General features: G+C 37.6%; 1 protein-coding gene across 5 annotated transcripts in view; it reads left to right on the top strand.

Moving 5' to 3' along the window:
• LOC105224506 (uncharacterized) overlaps nucleotides 1–22,214 on the top strand; it is a 435,144-nt gene that overhangs the window by 409,752 nt on the left and 3,178 nt on the right. Inside the window, exons 22-23 of one of the 5 annotated variants that reach the window (XM_049462158.1) lie at nucleotides 18,821–19,009; nucleotides 19,071–19,572. The exons of 1 other annotated variant lie outside the window; for it this stretch is intronic. In XM_049462158.1, coding sequence (XP_049318115.1) covers nucleotides 18,821–19,009; nucleotides 19,071–19,557 — 676 coding nt within the window. In that variant the 3' untranslated portion in view covers nucleotides 19,558–19,572. Of the gene's footprint in view, nucleotides 1–18,820; nucleotides 19,010–19,070; nucleotides 19,573–21,994; nucleotides 22,184–22,214 lie in introns of those variants that run through there. 3 more of the 5 variants (XM_049462163.1, XM_049462167.1, XM_049462172.1) reach the window with 3 other exon arrangements.

Below are 22,214 nucleotides of genomic sequence, written 5' to 3'. Positions count from 1 at the left end.
TTTAATTAACCATTCATTAACTGACGCACAAACGTTTTTATATCTTCGCAAGAGCATTCAGTTGGGTAGTTTGTCTTGGCTCTAGAGCAGCGTTTCCCAAATGCCGCAACATTCCCGCCTTGTTTTCAAAATAATACCTACTACGAATATCGATCGATCGATGCATAGTAATATTGAATTCTGTATGATGTTCGATTGGACGGCTGCTATTTAGTAGAAATAAGCACGTTCAAAGGCAGAAATCCATACTAATATTATAAAGCTGAAGAGGTTGTTTGTTTGAACGCGCTAATCTCCGAAACTACTGGTACGAATTGAAGAATTATTTTTGTGTTGGATAGTCCATTTGTCGAGGAAGGCTATAGGATATATAGCATCACGCTGCGACCAATAGGAGCGAAGAAACAGTGGGAAATGTGTAAAAAACGGGGGAAATTATTTATCTTTGAGGGCTTCCGTTCCTTGCGCTGCGAAAGCGGTTCAAGATACACAAAAGTTATGTATGAAAGAATTATTTCTCGTTTAATGATCTAAAAAAAAGTCCGTGAGTACCGTTTTTGTGATAACTAATTTGGTCGAAATTATTTATTAGAGTTGTATTAACAATCGATCAGTTGTTTTGATTGTTCTGATTACTGATTAAAACTGATTTTTTGGTTCCGGTATGATGATTGGAAATGATTGAACAGAAAAACACGATCGAGTCCAATAATGCTCGAAAACTCAGACATCGATCAAGTGTGCGTTGAGTTAATTGTGATCGAACCAATCAGATCGAGAATAGCCTTGCGAATATGTATGTGCATATTTGTGTGTTTTAACAGAAACAAGTTGCGATGCATAAAATTAACCAAAACATTACTCCATATATTTCTCATTTTTAACGCTTAAAACTAAAAGTCAATTAATGCTTAAAATTAGTAAACAAAGGGGATGCTTAAAATATTAGGGAACGCAAATTTTAATCACTCCTTCATTGAGATCAACAAAAACTTAAAATTAAAAGAAGGTTTATTTTCTGGTTTCAATCTTAATCGCTAAAACTTTTATAAAATTAATTTAAAAACAATAAGCTATCAACTCAACATGGCCCGAGCGTATTTCTTTTTTCAGTTATAATATTTCCAGCTAAAGAAAAGTAGGTTCAGCGGCTGCGCTGCTGGCAGGAATCGAATGAATTTGCAATGCTACTCTTGGAAAATTTATTTTATCATTTGTGAAATGACATCAGGTAGGTAGCTGATGTAGCTGATGTTGAAAATAAAAAAAAGGAAAAATAAGATAATAACAAAGGATAAAGGTCCTTATTTTACAAATGCATTTCTAGGAAAAATAAGATAATAAGAAAAGGAGAAAGATCCTTTTTTTTACAAATGTTTTTCTGGGAAAAATAAGAATTCATATTTTTGGACTACTATATAATAACTGTGGCATAAATTTTATATACCAAAAATAATACATTTAAAATGAGCAATGATATATTTCCCATCAAAGCACCCCGTATAACCAAACAGTAGATTGTGATCGAGCTGAATGCAAGCATCATTCTCGAACATTCTTTGCTGCTCACACAAGGCGTTCGATCGAGAAAAATCATTACGAAACAAGCAACAGTGATTGGAACTGAATGTTCGCTTTGAGCACGATCGCTTACGATCATTCATTTTTGTTGAAGCAAAGTTTTCCGTCACAAAAAATCTGAGTCAATGATCGGGTATGATAGAAAAAACTGTGATCGCTACAGCTCTCTGATCCAAATAAATGTGTTGTTGGTTAAGAGTATTTAATCCTGAATAAAATTGTCTTCGCGGCTCACTCGCGCGGTTGGCTCCGTACTGAACGGTCATACGCAGTAGTTTACATTATTTTCGTTTTACGGTAATTCTTTCGACATAATATTCAGTTTACGTAAATACCAAGTGCAGGTTCGTGATTATTAACCTTACATTTCTTTTTTCTACATTCTTTTTATTCATTTTCTACGTTCTTTCTTTGGCAATGAAATTGAGGATGAGAATATGTATAGTGCTAGAGAATCGAGCTTTGAACATTCTCAACGTTTGCCCTCACAGAATTCCCGAACTTTGGCTGGCCGCAATCGGGAATCAAGCGCTGAACGGTCCCATCGATTAGCACAGCAAAATGCCCGATCAGCAAGGAATAGAACTCGCAGGCAACAAGTTCAGTGCAGTAATTTATTGAATGCTGCGTTTATTTATGACTAGAGCAGATATTGTAAAGCCTTGCCTTAAAAGTTCTCCATTTTGGAAGTTTGTAAATATTTTAAAGTTATCAATAAATATGAGGGTCCATTTGCGGGGAGGTAGTATAACTTTTCCTTCAAAATTACTTTTAGTAGGAGACGGGAAAATACCTCATTTTCAAAATAAAATTGAAATGGACAGCGCTTTAGGAGTAAGAGTAGGTAACATTGAGGATTTAATATCAAAAGTTTACCCTGACATCAGCGAAATAGAAAAAAAAGATCACCAATGGAAGTGTCAAAGGGCAATATTGGCGGCGGAAACAGTAGCGTGGACGAAATTAATGACATAATTTTAAATAAACTTGAAGGAGATATAGTCACATACACATCTATTGATAATGTAATGGATCAAGAAGATGTGGTCCTTTACCCACAGGAGTTTCTAAATTCTTTGAACCCAAGTGGCCTTCCTCCACATTCCCTTAAGCTAAAAATTAGCGCCCCAATAATTTTACTTAGAAATCTGAAACCACCTAATTTATGCAACGGCACCCGACTTCAAGTCAAATTCCTTCGCAATAACGTGATCGTTGCAATCGTTTTGACTGGTCCAGCAGTTGGTCAAACAGTACTTATACCTCGCATCCCGATGATCCCAAATGATATAACTTTTAATTTTAAAAGAATTCAATTTCCCATTAAGCTATCTTTCGCCGTTACAATTAATAAATCGCAGGGGCTAACATTTAAACACGTGGGGATCGATTTACGCCAAGACTGCTTTTCACATGGCCAATTATATGTCGCGTTGTCAAGATCAGGTTGCGGAGAATATCAATATGTTCTTTCGCCACCAGAAAATAAAACAAAAAATATAATTTACGCAGAAGTTCTTTGATAACAGAAATTGACGCGGACGAAGTCGCGGGCACAGCTAATGTTGTATAAAACCTACCAATCATCAACAACATTTCTTAAATCTCAATGAAAATATTTATGTTACCATACACATACATACATACATACTATTACGCACAAAGTTTATTTTCTTTGTTTATTCTCTCTTGCTCTTCTAATGTGGATCATTCACAATGCGTAACCAGCTATCAAAATTACTTGGGAAAAAATGTATATTTTTTCTTGAGCAATTACTTGAGAGCTGCGTACCAACCTTGATATCAAATACATATGTATATGGAGAATATCTATAAATTATATGCAGAGTCATTTGTGCAAGTAAATACACGAATATGTAAGCGTACCTTTCGAAACACCGAAATTAGCATCACATTTTTTAATGAGCAAAAAGCTGAATTCTGCTATTTTCGAGCCTCCTGATGTTAAATGTTGATGAAATCCTCTAATCGTGACGAGTATGTTTCAAAAATTGGCACACCATTTTCAGCGTAAAGTGCGATTGTAGCGAAGAAGTAATTACTAGTATACATAAGTATGTAAAACGACTGAATTCATGCAAGAACGAATAAAGGGAAATGCTTTGAAGAAAAATATTCAAAGTCACACAGAGAATGTAAAAAAGCATTCTCTGAGTCACATATGCGTGATCTTGTATCAAATGAAAGCCATCTGAAATTATGTCATTCTTCTTCCTTACAAGTCGATGAAAGTACCGACATTTCCGATAATGGCAATCTGATATGTTTTGTACGATATGACTATGATAATACTATTTATGAAGAGTTTTTGTTCTGTAAATTTTTGCCAACACGAACGACCTCCGAAGAAATTTTTAACTTGATTAATGATTATATCAACAAAAATAACATTGAATGGAAGAAGTGTGTGGGCGCACGAGCAATGTCAGGCATTCGTACTGGACTTTATCCAAGGATAAAATCCATAGCTCCGGAATGTGTATGGATGCACTGTAGCATTCATAGGGAAGTCAAATGCCCTTACCCTTGACAGAAACGATGCAAGAGTGTGTAAAGTTCATTAACTTCATAAAATCTCGCCCACTTAACTCAATATTGTTCTCTGTTTTTGCAAAGAAATGGGAAGTGATGATGAACATCTTCTTTTACACTGTGAGGTGCGATGGCTGTCAAGAGATAATGTCTTAAAAAGAAGAAGTAAAAGTTTTTTTGGAGCAACATCCCCCAACAGATAGAGATGTAATATTTGAATTCAAGGACAGATTTCATGATGTTAACTGGATGGGAAAAGTGGCTTACATATCTGATATTCTAGAATTTTTAAATAATCTAAACATGGCATTATAAGGTAACAATGTAACAATATTTAAAGTGCAAGACAAAGTGCAAGCTGCAAGAAAAAATCTTTTAGTGTGGTTACATCGCCCGGAGACAGGGAATTTTAAAGCAATTAGTAATTTATGTGAAATACAAAAAGAGTACAACATTACTGCATTGCCACAAGACATCTTAACTCAACTTAGAGAACACTTATTAGAGCTGGAGAGAAATCTTCAAGAATATTTTCTTCCAATCGATGGCAACAAAGCTTGGATAAGAAACCCATTTACATTCAAGTTAGATTCCTAAACAAATTTGCCAGATTCAGATGTCGATTCGTTGATTGAACTGTCAACTGATACAGCACTCAAGGATACATTTGACACAAGACCATTGAGTGACCACTTATAAATGTGAAGCTGGGTTTTCAACAGTAGTTTAACTTAAAAATAAATATCGAAACAGACTGGAAGTGGAACCCGATCTCAAAATAAAACTTTCAGCAATTTCAGCAAACTTGAACTCTTTAATTAAAAATAAGCAGCAGCTACATACTTCGCACTAAAAAGTGAGTACCAAAGATACCAAAATATTATAATTAAGTATTAATAAAACATTTCTCTTACTATTATTAAACGTGTATTATTTAATCTCATGTAACCGTCTTGAGATTAATAATATTAAGTGGGTCACGAAAGGACAGTATGAGAATTACCGGGTCATGGCAAAACTAAGTTTGGGAAGCACTGCTCTAGAGGGATTATGCTCTTTGAAATGGTATTGAAAATTTGACCAATATCTCGATACTGACTCGCAGAGTGTTTTTTTACCATGTTGCGAATGCCATTCAGCGATGAAATGAAAATAATGATTCTTTTCCATTGTTTTTTGTGCGATCATCTGCAAGTTGTGCTCCTTCGAACAGTTAATAGCTTCGACCAATACGGGAGTCTAGTGGTAAATTGTTTCGTGTTTTTTTGAGCAATAGCTAAATGAGCAGCGGAGCATATATTGTAATTTTTTTTTATTCGATGCTTCTGCATTTATGTTCTTCTTCTGCTATGGATGCTGAACAAAGGGCAATGTTTACATGGGCGAACGATTTGTGCCTACAGAAGTTCTATTGTTAAGAACAATGAAATTTTTTCATTAGTATAACGTCTTCTATTATTTGACCTCTTACATTTGAGGAAGTGGTGAACTCCAATCATTGAAATATCCGATGATTATGGTGGGTGGAAGGACAACGCTTGTGATATTTTTAAGATCACCTAGGGACATAGCCTAAGATTATAGAACACTTGAAAACCAATGTTCAGTTCTTTCGTACTGACGGAGATGTTTGATAATATTGGGATAATTTTATGTTTAATTTGATTTTTAATAAAGGCAATGCATTTTTGGAGGATGGATTCATATGTAGAAGTTCACGCAAGTGAGGAAAGTTCTCTGATCGCCATTCACTTGGGAGTGGCCAGAAACGATTCTTTTACATATGACTCAAGCAGCTCACGACTTCCGGTCTTTGACCAAGTATCCTCTGGATAGCCTTAGAACATCCGATTGAAGGTGAGCTAAAGTGAGAAGGCGAAACATCCCCTCCGCAGGGTTGTGCGCTGGGTTTGGGATCCGCCACGTAAAAAATCTTACCAATGAAAAGGAACAACAAGCCTCGGATGAGTGACCCCCCTTTTGATGACGACCATGGCACACGATTTAAGGACTATGATTTGAGGGCCATATAAAGGAGCGCAAGTTTAGTGTTGGATTCGATGTGGGAGAGAGACTCCGTCGCCGAGTACTATCATTCACTCCAGAGAATGAACGTCTAGCCACAATCCGCATCAAAGCGAGGTTCTTTAACATATCGCTGATTTGCGCCCACGCCCCGACGGAAGAGAAGAGAGATGTGACCAAAGATGCCTTTTATGATTGCTTGGAGCGCACTTATGAGAGCTGCCCCGCCACGATGTCAAAATCGTGCTTGGCGACTTCAACGCCAGGGTGGGCAAAGAAGGTATCTTTGGCACTACGGTTGGGAAATTCAGCCTCCACGAGGAAACATCCCCAAATGGGTTGAGGCTGATCGACTTCGCCGGGGCCCGAAATATGGTTATCTGTAGTACTAGATTCCAGCATAAGAAGATACATCAAGCTACCTGACTTTCTCCGGATCGAAAAACCACCAACCAGATCGATCATGTTGTAATAGACGGAAGACACGTCTCCAGTGTTTTAGCTGTGCTTGCGCTCCGAGGTCCTAACATCGACTCGGACCACTATATTGTTGCAGCCAAAATTCGCACCCGCCTCTGTGCAGCAAAAAACGCACGCCCTCAAACACAAGGAAGGTTCGACGTCGAGAAGCTGCAATCAAAACAGACGGCCGAACGATTTTCTACTCGGCTTGCACTCCTGCTCTCTGAGAGCACTCGTCAACAACTCGGTATAAGGGAATTGTGGGACGGCATTTCAAACTCCTTACGTACAGCTGCAACCGAAACCATTGGTTTTCGGAAAGTGCAAAAGAACAGCTGGTTCGACGAGGAGTGCCGTGTCGCAGCGGAAAGAAAACCACTACCTGGCAACGGCTGCTCAAAAATTCTACGAAAAGATGCGGCGGCTTACAGAAGATTTCAGGACCGGAGCATACCCTTGTAGAACCCCCTAAGGTGATCTAGCCACCGATGCCCAGAGCATATTAAATTATGGAGGGAACACTTCTCCAGCCTGCTGAATGGCAGTGAACGCACAACACCAGGAGAAGACGAACCCGATACCCCAATCGATGACGTTCCATTGCCCGACCAAGATGAAGTTCGAATAGCAATTGCCCGCCTGAAAAACAACAAAGCGGCAGGGGCTGATGGATTGCCGACCGAGCTATCCAAACCCGGCGGCGAAGAGCTGACAAGGTACATGCATAAGCTTCTTTGCAAAATATGATCGGACGAAAGTATGCCCAACGATTGGAATTTAAATGTGCTATGCCCAATCCATAAAAAAGGAGACCACACTATCTGCGCCTACTAGCGTGGGATAAGCCTCCTCAACATCGCGTATAAGGTTCTGTCGAGCGTATTGTGTGAAAGATTAAAGCCCACCGTCAACAAAGTGATTGGAGCTTATCAGTATGGCTTTAGACCTGGTAAATTAACAACCGACCAGATATTCACCGTGCGCCAAATCTTGGAAAAGACCCGTGAAAGGAGAATCGATACTCACCGCCTCTTGGTCGATTTCAAAGCTGCTTTCGACAGCACGAAAAGGAGCTGCCTTTATGCCGCGATGTCTGAATTTGGTATCCCCGCAAAACTAATACGGCTGTGTAAACTGACGTTGAGCAGCACCAAAAGCTCCGTCAGGATCGGGAAGGACCTCTCCGAGCCGTTCGATACAAAACGAGGTTTCAGACAAGGCGACTCCCTATCGTGTGACTTCTTCAATGTGCTGCTGGAGAAAATTATTCGAGCTGCAGAACTTAATCGAGCATGTACAATCTTTTATAAGAGTGTACAGCTGCTGGCGTATGCTGATGATATTGATATGGAAATCCAAAGCGGGATTACTCTTGCCAACAGGTGCTACTTTGGACTGAGTAGGCAATTGAAAAGTAAAGTCCTCTCTCGACGAACAAAAGCCAAACTCTATAAGTCGCTCATAATTCCCGTCCTGCGATATGGTGCAGAGGCTTGGACGATGACAACAACCGATGAGTCGACGTTGCGAGTTTTCGAGAGAAAAGTTCTGCGAAAGATTTATGGTCCTTTGCGCGCTGGCCACGGCGAATATCGCATTCGATGGAACGATGAGCTGTACGAGATATACGACGACATTGACATAGCTCAGCGAATTAAAAGACAGCGGCTACGCTGGCTAGGTCACGTTGTCCGGATGGATGAAAACAGTCCAGCTCTGAAAGTATTCGACACAGTACCCGCCGCGGGAAGCAAAGGAAGAGGAAGACCTCCACTCCGGTGGAAGGACCAAATGGAGAAGGACCTGGCCTCGCTTGGAATATCCAATTGGCGCCACGAAGCGAAGAGAAGAAACGACTGGCGCGCTGTTGTTGACTCGGCTATAATCGCGTAAGCGGTGCCTACGCCAGTAAAGAAGAAGAAGAATGCATTGTTCAGCTGATTAGATTTGTGGTAAATTACGAAAATGACCAATGTATTTGTGAGTTGTATATGCTGTTTTGTTTACTAGGAGATGTGTTTCCTATAATTCAATGATATGTGTTTTTATTTATAGTAGGGGGAAGCATCGAAAGACAGAATGCGTAGCTTTAAGGTAGTAGTCTGGTACCTTATGCCAATTTTCATTACTTCTTTGGAGGGTGGTTTTTTATAGAAAAATAAAAATTAATTATCTAGGCTGAAAGCAATCGGTTCAGTAGAAAAAAAGTTAGGACCCGGGCGACCAGAAAAACAATGTTTTGAGAAAAACGCGTTTAAAGTTCAACAACTCCGAGAAAGAGGACTCCGACGCGCTCTAGGAAACTCGTTATAACTCCCGAAATATTTCGAATTTCTGGCTGAATTTTCACAGTATATTCTCTGAACATTGTACTTTCAAATTAAGAAAAAAAAAATTTCAATTTTTTGCACCCAAGTTACTAAACTCATACCTTAATCCGCTAAAACTAACCTACTCCGGAAACCGGCTAAGTAATACTTCATGGGAGGGACAAGACATTTAAATCTCCTCTATTGTGTGGATTGATGGACGCCTAATCTGCTGAAATCTCAGTTTTGTCTTTATAAATCCTGATGCTTCGCTGACCATTTCCATTTATCAGTCGACTGACACATGAGTGTCGATAAATTATCGACCGTAAAACTACCATCGAGTGTGGTATCGAGGGCAATAAAATAATACATGCTCAGAGTCTTCTATATACTCTACACACGTCGGACAGTTGGGACTGATTTCATTGTGAAATCTGAAAAGATAGCTTCTAAAGCATCCATGTCCACTAAATATTTTGGTCTGTCTGTTCGGTATAAGTCGGTGGATCTAGCGCCCTTTGGATGAGAAATTCCCCCTCTCTGCCACATTTTAGTGCTTTTGTTTCTCTCCTCTGTCTTTGCCGATACTGTTTTAGAGCTAATATAAATGCTTGAGTTCATCAAGGATAATACTTCAGCAGCGTCGTTTGATATGGTCCGGAAATCACTTATTACTCGAATTGCAGAAAGTCTATGCACTGCAATTATTTGTTTAGCATACGCTTTTATATCCATTGCTTTTATCCATGCTGGTGATACATACAGTATAACGGAACTCATGGCTTTCGCTATTAAGAATCGCCGTCTGGAACGCACACAGCCACTATTGGTCATCATTCTCGATGAAGCATTATAAATTTTGTTTGCTTTGCCGGAAGAATACTCCAGTTGTTCCTTAAGTTTTAACTTGGAATCCAATATTACTTCTAGATACTTCAGCTAGGGCTGTGGAGTTATGCGTGATAATAGCGTGAGCTCTATTCGTTCTTCTACTTACCTATTGCTTGTGACCAAAACGTCAGTTTTATGTTTCGCCAGTTCCAGACTCACAGAAGAGAACCATTGCCGTAGACCATTTAAGCACTCATTGCATTTCTTTCTTAGGTCGGTTAATTGCCTCTCTGATAATCCGCTGGCTTTCTGGATTGCTAACTCCAAGCTACACCTGAAGGTTCTTAAGGTGGTTTCTTTGGTTTTGGGAGCAGAACCAAACGCTGTACTTTCCACCAGTCGGGGAACGCCGTTGTACATTTTAGCGAATAGTTGAGATTTTGAGCTTATAGTTTCCTTCAAGGCTCTGTTGGGCATGCCATCCAATCCTTGGTGTTGTTGATCTTCTTTGCTATGGCCGAAAGCCCTTCTTTCATGACTAAAGGGAGAGACTTTGCAACTTCGTTTCGTCGCTTGGCATAGGAAATTCCGTCGTGTTTCCGAAATAATGTTTCGACGAGTATTCTCATTAAAGATGCATATTTAAGGTGCTGCTGCTTATTATTAAATCTGGACTTACAGATTTTATAAGCAGTTATGAAATAGGAGTAGAGGAAGAGGCTTACGCTCCTGTTTGGATATTTTGTTCGTTATTAGAGAGATTTATGTTTGTCGGATTGCTTAGTATGTATGCGAATGAAGGATATGAAGATTTAAAAACATGTGATATTTGTGTTTTATGAATGTTAACTGCTTCTCAAAATGTGCATTTATTATCTGTTTGAATTGTTATTATTTTTTTTTAATTTCAATGAACTTCGGATAAAATTTACTTGAGGCTGTGTGTTCAGCAGAACAATTTATACAGACAGTGCGAGTACAGGGTGATGGATTGTGTGTTGGCAATTAAAAGCTATATTTTTTTTTTTGGTAGAGCAATAAATAATTCTTATTTCGATAATTGATCCGTCTTTTTCTTTTATTTTGGTTGGGGACTAGAAGATAATAGGACAAAAATATTATTCTGATCCACCAAGGGGACATATTTACACGATTTTAGTAAAATTAAGAGAATTCGCTAAAAAAGCGCAGGACCGGGAAGAGGTCGTTGATGAATGATCAAATCCAAAGTGCAAACGATGCTCATTGTCTCATCACATCAAAGTCATAGTCCCCATGAACCTCCATGTTCCTCCTAACAAACCGTCAACACCAAGTTTTACGTGGTCCTCAAGAGACTCAAATGAATGGTATATCAGGTCTGACAAGACATCACACCACGACAACGCCCCGGCTCACACCGCCTTTCTTATGAACGGCTACCTAGCCAAGGCCGGCATCCCAACGCTTCCGCAGCCGCACTAAAAGTGCTCCAGAATTTGCGACGACTGGCAGTGTGCCAATAAAGAACATGTGAGAAAGTGACCCCTCATTTTTGAATAACGTAATGACAGTATGATGCCAAGACAAAGAGACAATCTTCCGAGTGGCACACGCCAGCAGAGCGGATCCAAGCAGCATGCACCTCGACTCTCAAGGCTATTCCGTTGAATGCCTTCCGTGATGCCTTAAGTGCTTGGAAATAGCACTGGCAGTGCTGCATCGACGGAGAAAGAGCCTATTTTGAAAGTTTTTAAAGAATTGTAAGGATTAGTTCAATAAATTTTTCTAAATCGACTCACTCATTCGACAAGATACCAAAAATTATTGTAACCAATTGTATTGTATTTTTGCGCCGGATAACGAGTACTGAACTCATATGCAACATTGATACACTCCCGCAATATGTTGCAACAGAGTATAATAGTCATATTGACTTGACGGATTATGTACCAACTTTACAAAAAATTAACATAGAAACGTTACACATGTAGTGGTCGAGTGTACCACATAATCCCCTAAATCAAAATCTCCAAATCAAAATCCCCAAATTAAAATCCCCTAAATCAAAATCCCCAAAATCAAAATCCCCAAAGTAAAATCCCCTAAATCAAAATCCCCAAAATCAAAATCCCCTTTTTCTGTGTGAAATACATTGAAATTAGGTTTAAAATCGCGGCGATTCTACATTCAATATTATATCTAAAGGTGAAGTTCTCGAGATATTTTATGTTTAATGGTTTCACAAATAATTAATAGGTAAATTAAAGAAAATGCAATACATGTTATATCAATCAGTTTAACATATTTGTACAACATAAATAAATACAAACTTCACAATTTTTCGAATAGCTTATATACATTAACATAAACATATATTTATATACATACATATGTAGACTAATCTTTAGTGATGTAAATAAACAAAAAAGCAATAAATTCAAAACACTTACATAAATAAACCATGTATGGAAATTCTAATTACATAATGAAATACTGTGTGCTATCGATTTTAAATAAATATGTAAGTTTATCTAAATCTAAACGACGTTTAACAACTTTTTTAATTTTCTTTGCACGCTCGACATTCTTTTTGTTTTTTCGCACACCGATCCCTGAGTGTATTTCTTCTATGGTTGATTTAACTTCAATCATTTCTTTTTTTAAATGTTTTATGATTTCATATACACCACATTTTTTTCTCCCTACAATTACTTTAAGCCTACGATGGAATTTTGAGTGCGTGGAAAATTATCCTTAAAAGAATCCGAAACACACCAAAAATTTGGATTATATATCATAGCACCCGCCTCCATATTTTCACTAATGTACTGGTTTTTAAACCAAGCACACAATTTTTTTAAATCTCTGTCTGTCGAGCTACTCTTCAGTTCACTGAAATAATCTGACACACATTCTGGGGGAACAAATGATAAACTTTTCAGCATACGAACAGCTACATATGCTGAAACTTTCACCATTGCCATATTTTTGAGAAAGCCTGTCTTTCTGAACTCGTCTTCAAATGATCTGGCCAAAGTGAAATAGACACCCTTTATATCGGGCATCAGGAAAATACTCTTTTGCCGCAAACGAGACGGTTCGCTCAAAATCAGTAATAATTCTTTGCGGATTAAGATTAATATTCTGTGCTAAAGCCAAATTAAATAGTTGATAAAAAAATTCAGTGTACGCCTGCTTGGATTTTTTGCTCATCAGGCAAAAAACTAGAGGCACAAATTGACCATCAATTAGCCCTTGTATGGTGAACAGTTGGCGAACAACTTTCGGTACAACAAAAAACGTCCCATCCACCACCCAGCAGTGTGACCTCTCCAATTAATTTAGTGAACTCGTTGTGCCCATAATAATGTTCTTTTCACCATCGAAATCCCAATCACTCAACACAAATAATTCTCCCTCCAGGTATTTCAAATGCTCCGGTATATTAATTTCCTATACATTTCCTGGTTCGTTGGTATATGTATCCTTTCGAAGTCGGCTTATTTTCATTTTTTGGGCTCGTTTCGATGGTAAGTACACCCGGCGGCCTGGTTGGCAATCTACAACTGCTTCCGTAATAATTTGGGAAGGCGCCAGTGAAGATGATGTACTCAAATCCTTTACTTTGTTGTTCGCCTGTGCCACAGATACTTGATGGGCCTTTGGATCATGATTATGGGCAGTAGGAGCGCGTTGTATTACATGATCGCCACTATTTTCTTTTGTCACAACAACACTTTTACACATTAGGGATTTTCTTTGCGCACACGACCAGCGGAACTCTTTCTTCTTTTCATTTTTGGAATGAAAATGGTAATCAAAACCATCCAAAAATATTTTATTACTTCCTTTGTTTCACACAGGCCATTTTCTTTAAATTTAAATATTATTTAACACGATGTTTAATCAAAAATATAACTATACAACTTTAATCACAATTAATTACATGTAATGTGATAAATAATATGAAAAAATGCATATGGTAAAATAATTGTAGAAAAGGTAACGGTACTATTTGTACTTTACGTCATACATATATATGTACATATGTGGCAACCTCGAATGATCATTACGGCGTTAATTTAATCTTCGGCGGAGCACTCCTAAAATACAACTCTACCTAACTCCTAAAGGCAACGCTATCATATGTTTTTAATCCTTCATTCCTTTTATTATTATATTCTTACTAGTTCTTAAGTTATAACGAATAAGAAATAAATCTCTTCTGCTATTGGACGTCAAGCATAACGCATCATCTTTACTTGTTCCCACATCTGGTGACGCCGTAGGTAAATTGAACATATTAATTTCATAGGAATGGCGCTGAACGATAGCCATGTGGTTTCTGGCAACCGGTACTCCGACGTCAACATTGGGGATTTCCCAAATTCAACTCCACGTCTACCACTGCCAACAATGACCGAAGACAACATCGAGCTTATTTTTATTCTCTGGACTTTTGGTTCAGCGCTTCTTCAATTTCCAACGATAATAGGAAATTCGACATCGTTCTTGCTTGTGTACCGCCTAACAAGCTGATCGAGCTTCGCTGCATCAGAGACGCTGCGCCGACAAATTTTAAATACAAATACATTCAGAACAAGATCATTGAGCATTTTTCGGACAGTCAACAGCAGCGGCTACAACGTGTTCTTAAAGACATGGTTCTAGGCGACCAACGCCCCAGCGAGTTATTCAACGACATGAAACGCGCAGCCGGGACGACTCTGAATGACAGCATTTTACACGATCTATGGGTAAGCAGACTTCCTCCGTATGTACAAGCGGCGGTTATTGCTACAAACGTCGCTATCGTGGAAAAATTAAAGATCGCTGACTCCATTATCGAAACAATTGGGATGCGACACAACCACGCACAAGAGGGTCTGGCACTTAATGAAGTTTCGAGCTTGAAACTTGAAATAGCAGAATTGACTAGGCAGGTGCATAAGCTTTTCAACAACAAAGGATCAAATTTTCGTTCGCGGTCTCGATCTAGGTCACGTGGACCTCAACCGATTTGCTGGTACCATAACAAATTCAGTGCGAAAGCAACTAAATGCCGAGAGCCGTGCAATTTTGCTCTATTGAAAAAAACTTTATAGGGCCGCTCGGCTGCTAGGGTTTTAGAGTTAGGCAAACAGTCTAAAACCTTCAAGACATACCGTTTACGCATATACGATACGTCAGCAATATTAAATTTTTTACTAGATACCGGTGCGGACGTTTCCGTTATACCAAAATGCGACAACACAGCCCGAGCTTCTCCTAACGGTATACAATTGTTTGCCGCAAATGGATCGCCGATCTCTGTATTCGGTGAGGCGATTCTGAAACTTAATCGAAATTTACGACGCGAATTTTTGTGGAATTTCGTTATCGCTGATGTTTCTCAAGCAATTATTGGCGCTGACTTTCTGTCTCATTTCGAGCTCTTAGTCGATTCCAAAAATAGATGTCTACTCGAAGACATTTGTAAAACGGCGATAACGACTCCTTTCGGACTCTACGAATTTACGCATATGACGTTTGGTTTGAGGAATGCAGCACAGACATCCCAAAGACTTATTAACGAAGTTTTTCGTGGTTTAAACTTCGTATTTGTTTATCTTGATGATGTATGTATTGCATCCAGTTCAGAAGAAGAGCATCAAAACCACTTTCGTCAAGTTTTTCAACGATTCAGGGAGAACAACCTAACTATCAACGTTAGTAAATCGGAATTTGGTGTCTCGGAACCGTATTTTTGATATGGTGCGTGGTAATAAGCGAAACGATACTACACCACTTACTTGGTCAGCGGAAGCAGCTGACAGTTTTGCTGCATGTAGGGAACAACTGGTCAATTGTGCGTTACTTGCTCACCCATCGCATAACGCGGAACTTTCTTTATGTGTAGATGCATCAGATTTCGCTGCTGGCGCAGTATTAAATCAATTCGTGAATGGTAGTTTACAACCATTATGATTTTTCTCTCGCAGATTTACTGGTGCTGAGAAAAGATACAGCACTTACGACAGGGAGCTGACTGCCGTATACCTAGCATTACGACGTTTTCAATACATGGTCGAAGGTCGCCGTTGTCATATTTACACAGACCATAAGCCGCTGATATACGCATTTCAACAGAAGCTAGATCGAGCTTCTAATCGACAAATACGTCAACTCGACTTCATAGCTCAGATCACCACCGACATTCGCCATGTAAGCGGCGAAGATAATGTAACAGCAGACCTGCTGTCACGAATAAACTCAATTTTCGCAGAAACTTTAAACTAAGATAACTTGGGTGAGGTCCAGTCCAAAGACGAGGAGCTTCGAAATCTTTTAAATGGTAACATAAAACACTCTCTTAACCTACAAAATTTCGCTCTTTCTTTTAGTTCCAGAAGCTTATGCTGTGACACTTCAACTGGCCGTGTTCGACCGTTCATAACCAAGACGTTTTTACGGTCAACTCACAATCTTTCACACCCAGGTATAAAGGGGACTACACGATTGGTAACAGAGCGATTTGTTTGGCCTGGTGTCCAGCGAGATAGTAGAAATTTTGCTCGCAGCTGTTTGCAGTGTCAGCGGAATAAAACTATACGTCACAACCGAAGTTTGTTTCAGCGTCAAAAGTGTCCAACACTTCGTTTCGCGCACATACATATCGACTTAGTCGGACCATTTCCACCATCCAAAGGAAACCGCTATTGTCTTACTATCCTGGATAGATTCACACGCTGGCCAGAAGCGTTACCTATACCAGATATAACAGCTCCAACTGTAGCCAAAGCACTACTAAACGGGTGGATTTCACGGTTTGGTGTACCTGAAACCATCACATCAGACTTAGGAAGTCAATTCGAAAGCGCCCTGTTTCAACAATTACTACAGCTATTGGGTACACGTCATTTTCGAACTACGCCTTACCATCCCCAAGCAAATGGTCTCGTCGGAAGATGGCATCGTACGTTAAAAGCAGCACTTCTATGTCATGACACTAGTAAGTGGACTTCATATTTACCACTTATTTTATTAGGCTTACGATTCACATACAAAAACAACTTGGATGCAGCACCAGCCGATCTAGTTTATGGCGAGAACCTGCGACTACCTTCAGAAATTTTCATCGACAGCAAACCGACATACAGCGAAGCCGAGATGGTCAAACAACTACGTTCATGTATGCGAGACCTGCGACCAGTTGACACGGCTTGGCATGCCAAACAAAAAGTATTCGTCCACTCCGGGTTAAAAACCTGCGAACAAGTTTTCATTCGAGATAATCTAGTGCGACCATCGCTATCGCCTCCTTACAAAGGACCATACAAAATTATTCAACATTTTCCGAAATACTTTTTAGTGGAAGTAAACAACAGCGTTATTAAAGTTTGAATAGATCGTTTAAACCCTGCTTTCATCGCCACTACACAGAGTGTCTAGGAGGGGAGTATTGTGGCAACCTCGAATGATCATTACGGCGTTAATTTAATCTTCGGCGGAGCACTCCTAAAATTCAACTCTACCTAACTCCTAAAGGCAACGCTATCATATGTTTTTAATCCTTCATTCCTTTTATTATTATATTCTTACTAGTTCTTAAGTTATAACGAATAAGAAATAAATATCTTCTGCTATTGGACGTCAAGCATAACGCATCATCTTTACTTGTTCCCACACATATATTGGTTAATGGATTACAATGTTATATTATGCTCTTATTTTCTATATTCTTTTGTTTTCTACTCGATAACAATGCTACTGAAAACCAAAGTTTTCTTGTCCCTTGCATATATTGTTAATTTTGCCGACCTTTCTTAGATATTAATATTAAGAGGTGCCTATTTCAAATTTTCTGTTTTCCATATAAATTACATGGAAAAAACATTATTTTTTTTGTGGTGGTTATTGTGCGGAAGTTTTATATGTGCCCCGATAGCTGCCAGTAGGGATGGTAAACTCGATTCCGATTCTACTCGAAAATCGAGTTTTCCCGTAAAATAATCGATTTTTCGGAATCGATCTCCAGTAGTCGAAGTCGATTAAGAATCGGTTCTTGACTTCCGAAAAATGGATTATTTTACGAGAAAACTCGATTCTCGAGTAGAATCGGGATCGAGTTTACCATCCCTACTGGCAGCCATCGGGGCACATATAAAACCTCCGCACAATAACCACCACAAAAAAAATTATTTTTTTTCTATGTAATTTATATGGAAAACAGAAAATTTGAAATAGGCACCTCTTAATATTAATATTAGGAGCTCATCTTTTGAGTGACTTTTTTTTGCACATTTTCGAAAGTTTTGAGCCTGTTTTTCAGTTGAAAAAAAAAAAGGTTGCCCCAGAATGGCACACCCTAATCTATATATTGTTATATATGGGTATATTTCGTGTTAGGGGATTTTAATTTTGGGGATTTTGTGTTTCGGGATTTTTTTTTTTTTGGGATTTTGTGGCACTCCCGTAGTGGCCTCATAGTGTGTTCCATATGTCTAAAAAAACCTCTAAATACTGAATATGTGAACAACAGTCATTATGTGAGATATAACAATGTGTATTGGTCTCATATGTATAATTTTGTTTAAATAGACGACACAAAATATGAGTCTATGACTTATAATTTAAGTTAATTAGATCCCAAATAAGATCAATCATTCAAGGTTTCGCAAAATAATGAATATTGAATTCTTTCACAAACATTCTAATATAAAGTTTTGTCAACACCTCATGGTATTTCTTTATCTTCGATCCCAACTAGTTCCTTACTTGTTGTATAAAATAGTTGCCAACACCTCAATTTTTTTGTGAGATTGTAAAATAATCGACTACACCCGAATTTATCTGTTTCTTACTTGTTCTATATCAAATTTTTTAATACGAGTTTGACCAATTGCGAGATTTTAAAATTTTCGGATGCACCCAAAGTTAGCCTTTCTTAGAAATACCATTGCTGGTTTGTGAAAATGTAATAAACTTTATCTAGAAATAACTTTATGAACATTCATAGTATAGTTAACCTTAAATATATTATAAATTTTTAACAATATTTAAATTTTAGCCAAGCTAATGACTTATTTTTCTAGGTGCGAAATTAATAATGGTGTCTATGTTCCTGAAAGCACCTTTATGGAATATAACATAAACAATGAGTCTCATAGCAGCGATATAGTCTTTTTAGTTGAAGCAAATGAGTGCAATACATTCAGCTTGGAGAACTCAATAGTTTCAGCCCTCGAGGAACAATTATATAGCCAGAAATTTATTAACAGCAGGTAAATTCGTGACACGGTCAAATTGCCACTTAAGAATATATACGTTTATTTTATTTTTTAGATATGCCGTCATAGCGTATGGTTCGCAACTACCACCTTTTGATTATCCCCGAACAATTTCAAAAGACAATGTTGTTTTTATCAACAGTACTAATATACTACGTCAATACCTAAAGCATAGTACAGCTTTCTCAAAAAGTTATGATGGATCTACTTCAAAGAGTGATATGATGCATGCTATTTCCATAGCTTCCAGATTAAATTTCCGAACAGGAGTTTCAAATACGTTTATAATAATATCTTGTAGCCGATGTGACATAAAACAAATGCGATTTGATTATTCATCCATATTACAATATATGAGCGACGAAGGAGTTAGTTTACATATTATCACCAACTCTAAATTTAAAGTTGAGAAACCTCGTAAAATACGTCATATTTATGGTTTTGATAAACAGTTTGTATATTCGAATCGCAGCCCTGAAGGTAGTAGCGAACTACGTCATGCGCTCCATGTTTCAAATAGCAGCTTCGGGATACTGTCTTGAGATATTTTGAAGAAACTTAGTATTCCCCGGCAAATAAAATAGGAGTTCAAAGATGGGCGTAATCGGACTACTGACAATTGCGTAACTTTCCTATATGCACAGGCCGGCCCTGGTTAAAAAGAAATAATAGATATCGTTCTAAATTTATTTACGGTAATATTAACAAACAGGCTTGGCAACTTTATTAATTGAAGTGCCTCCAACTCTTAGCATTAAAACAGATGTGTCTGATTTTTCCAAATCAAAGGCACGAGAATATTTAAATAATTAACAATTTTTTATTGTACTAGTAATTATAATATTTTTTTTAATGATTATGGTCCCTATTACGGTTTTCCCCCCAACTGCATTTTGGTTGAAGTTTTGGAATTCGGTATTATAACTAGTTATCAATACAATCAGTCAAAAAACGTTTCAGTTGAAGGGTTGTCAAACTTCACTAAAATATCAAAAATTTCAACTACTACCAAGTAGTTATAATTGAAAATTATTCGCCTATTTAGGAAAAATATTAATAGAAAACGAAAAGTTACTAAGCAAAATGTAAAAGTAAATAGGAGGGGGTAAAACTTGTTGAGCATCTGAAAAAAAACATCCATAGCTGCAATTTGGATATGGCAAGTTTTCATTCGAGATAATCTAGTGCGACCATCGCTATCGCCTCCTTACAAAGGACCATACAAAATTATTCAACATTTTCCGAAATACTTTTTAGTGGAAGTAAACAACAGCGTTATTAAAGTTTGAATAGATCGTTTAAACCCTGCTTTCATCGCCACTACACAGAGTGTCTAGGAGGGGAGTATTGTGGCAACCTCGAATGATCATTACGGCGTTAATTTAATCTTCGGCGGAGCACTCCTAAAATTCAACTCTACCTAACTCCTAAAGGCAACGCTATCATATGTTTTTAATCCTTCATTCCTTTTATTATTATATTCTTACTAGTTCTTAAGTTATAACGAATAAGAAATAAATATCTTCTGCTATTGGACGTCAAGCATAACGCATCATCTTTACTTGTTCCCACACATATATTGGTTAATGGATTACAATGTTATATTATGCTCTTATTTTCTATATTCTTTTGTTTTCTACTCGATAACAATGCTACTGAAAACCAAAGTTTTCTTGTCCCTTGCATATATTGTTAATTTTGCCGACCTTTCTTAGATATTAATATTAAGAGGTGCCTATTTCAAATTTTCTGTTTTCCATATAAATTACATGGAAAAAACATTATTTTTTTTGTGGTGGTTATTGTGCGGAAGTTTTATATGTGCCCCGATAGCTGCCAGTAGGGATGGTAAACTCGATTCCGATTCTACTCGAAAATCGAGTTTTCCCGTAAAATAATCGATTTTTCGGAATCGATCTCCAGTAGTCGAAGTCGATTAAGAATCGGTTCTTGACTTCCGAAAAATGGATTATTTTACGAGAAAACTCGATTCTCGAGTAGAATCGGGATCGAGTTTACCATCCCTACTGGCAGCCATCGGGGCACATATAAAACCTCCGCACAATAACCACCACAAAAAAAATTATTTTTTTTCTATGTAATTTATATGGAAAACAGAAAATTTGAAATAGGCACCTCTTAATATTAATATTAGGAGCTCATCTTTTGAGTGACTTTTTTTTGCACATTTTCGAAAGTTTTGAGCCTGTTTTTCAGTTGAAAAAAAAAAAGGTTGCCCCAGAATGGCACACCCTAATCTATATATTGTTATATATGGGTATATTTCGTGTTAGGGGATTTTAATTTTGGGGATTTTGTGTTTCGGGATTTTTTTTTTTTGGGATTTTGTGGCACTCCCGTAGTGGCCTCATAGTGTGTTCCATATGTCTAAAAAAACCTCTAAATACTGAATATGTGAACAACAGTCATTATGTGAGATATAACAATGTGTATTGGTCTCATATGTATAATTTTGTTTAAATAGACGACACAAAATATGAGTCTATGACTTATAATTTAAGTTAATTAGATCCCAAATAAGATCAATCATTCAAGGTTTCGCAAAATAATGAATATTGAATTCTTTCACAAACATTCTAATATAAAGTTTTGTCAACACCTCATGGTATTTCTTTATCTTCGATCCCAACTAGTTCCTTACTTGTTGTATAAAATAGTTGCCAACACCTCAATTTTTTTGTGAGATTGTAAAATAATCGACTACACCCGAATTTATCTGTTTCTTACTTGTTCTATATCAAATTTTTTAATACGAGTTTGACCAATTGCGAGATTTTAAAATTTTCGGATGCACCCAAAGTTAGCCTTTCTTAGAAATACCATTGCTGGTTTGTGAAAATGTAATAAACTTTATCTAGAAATAACTTTATGAACATTCATAGTATAGTTAACCTTAAATATATTATAAATTTTTAACAATATTTAAATTTTAGCCAAGCTAATGACTTATTTTTCTAGGTGCGAAATTAATAATGGTGTCTATGTTCCTGAAAGCACCTTTATGGAATATAACATAAACAATGAGTCTCATAGCAGCGATATAGTCTTTTTAGTTGAAGCAAATGAGTGCAATACATTCAGCTTGGAGAACTCAATAGTTTCAGCCCTCGAGGAACAATTATATAGCCAGAAATTTATTAACAGCAGGTAAATTCGTGACACGGTCAAATTGCCACTT

This window comes from Bactrocera dorsalis, chromosome 1 (genome assembly GCF_023373825.1).
Source record: "Bactrocera dorsalis isolate Fly_Bdor chromosome 1, ASM2337382v1, whole genome shotgun sequence".
Taxonomy (NCBI): Eukaryota; Metazoa; Arthropoda; class Insecta; order Diptera; family Tephritidae; genus Bactrocera; species Bactrocera dorsalis.
The sequence above is the reverse complement of the archived record's forward strand: the minus strand, read 5'-3'. Positions and strand labels throughout refer to the sequence as shown.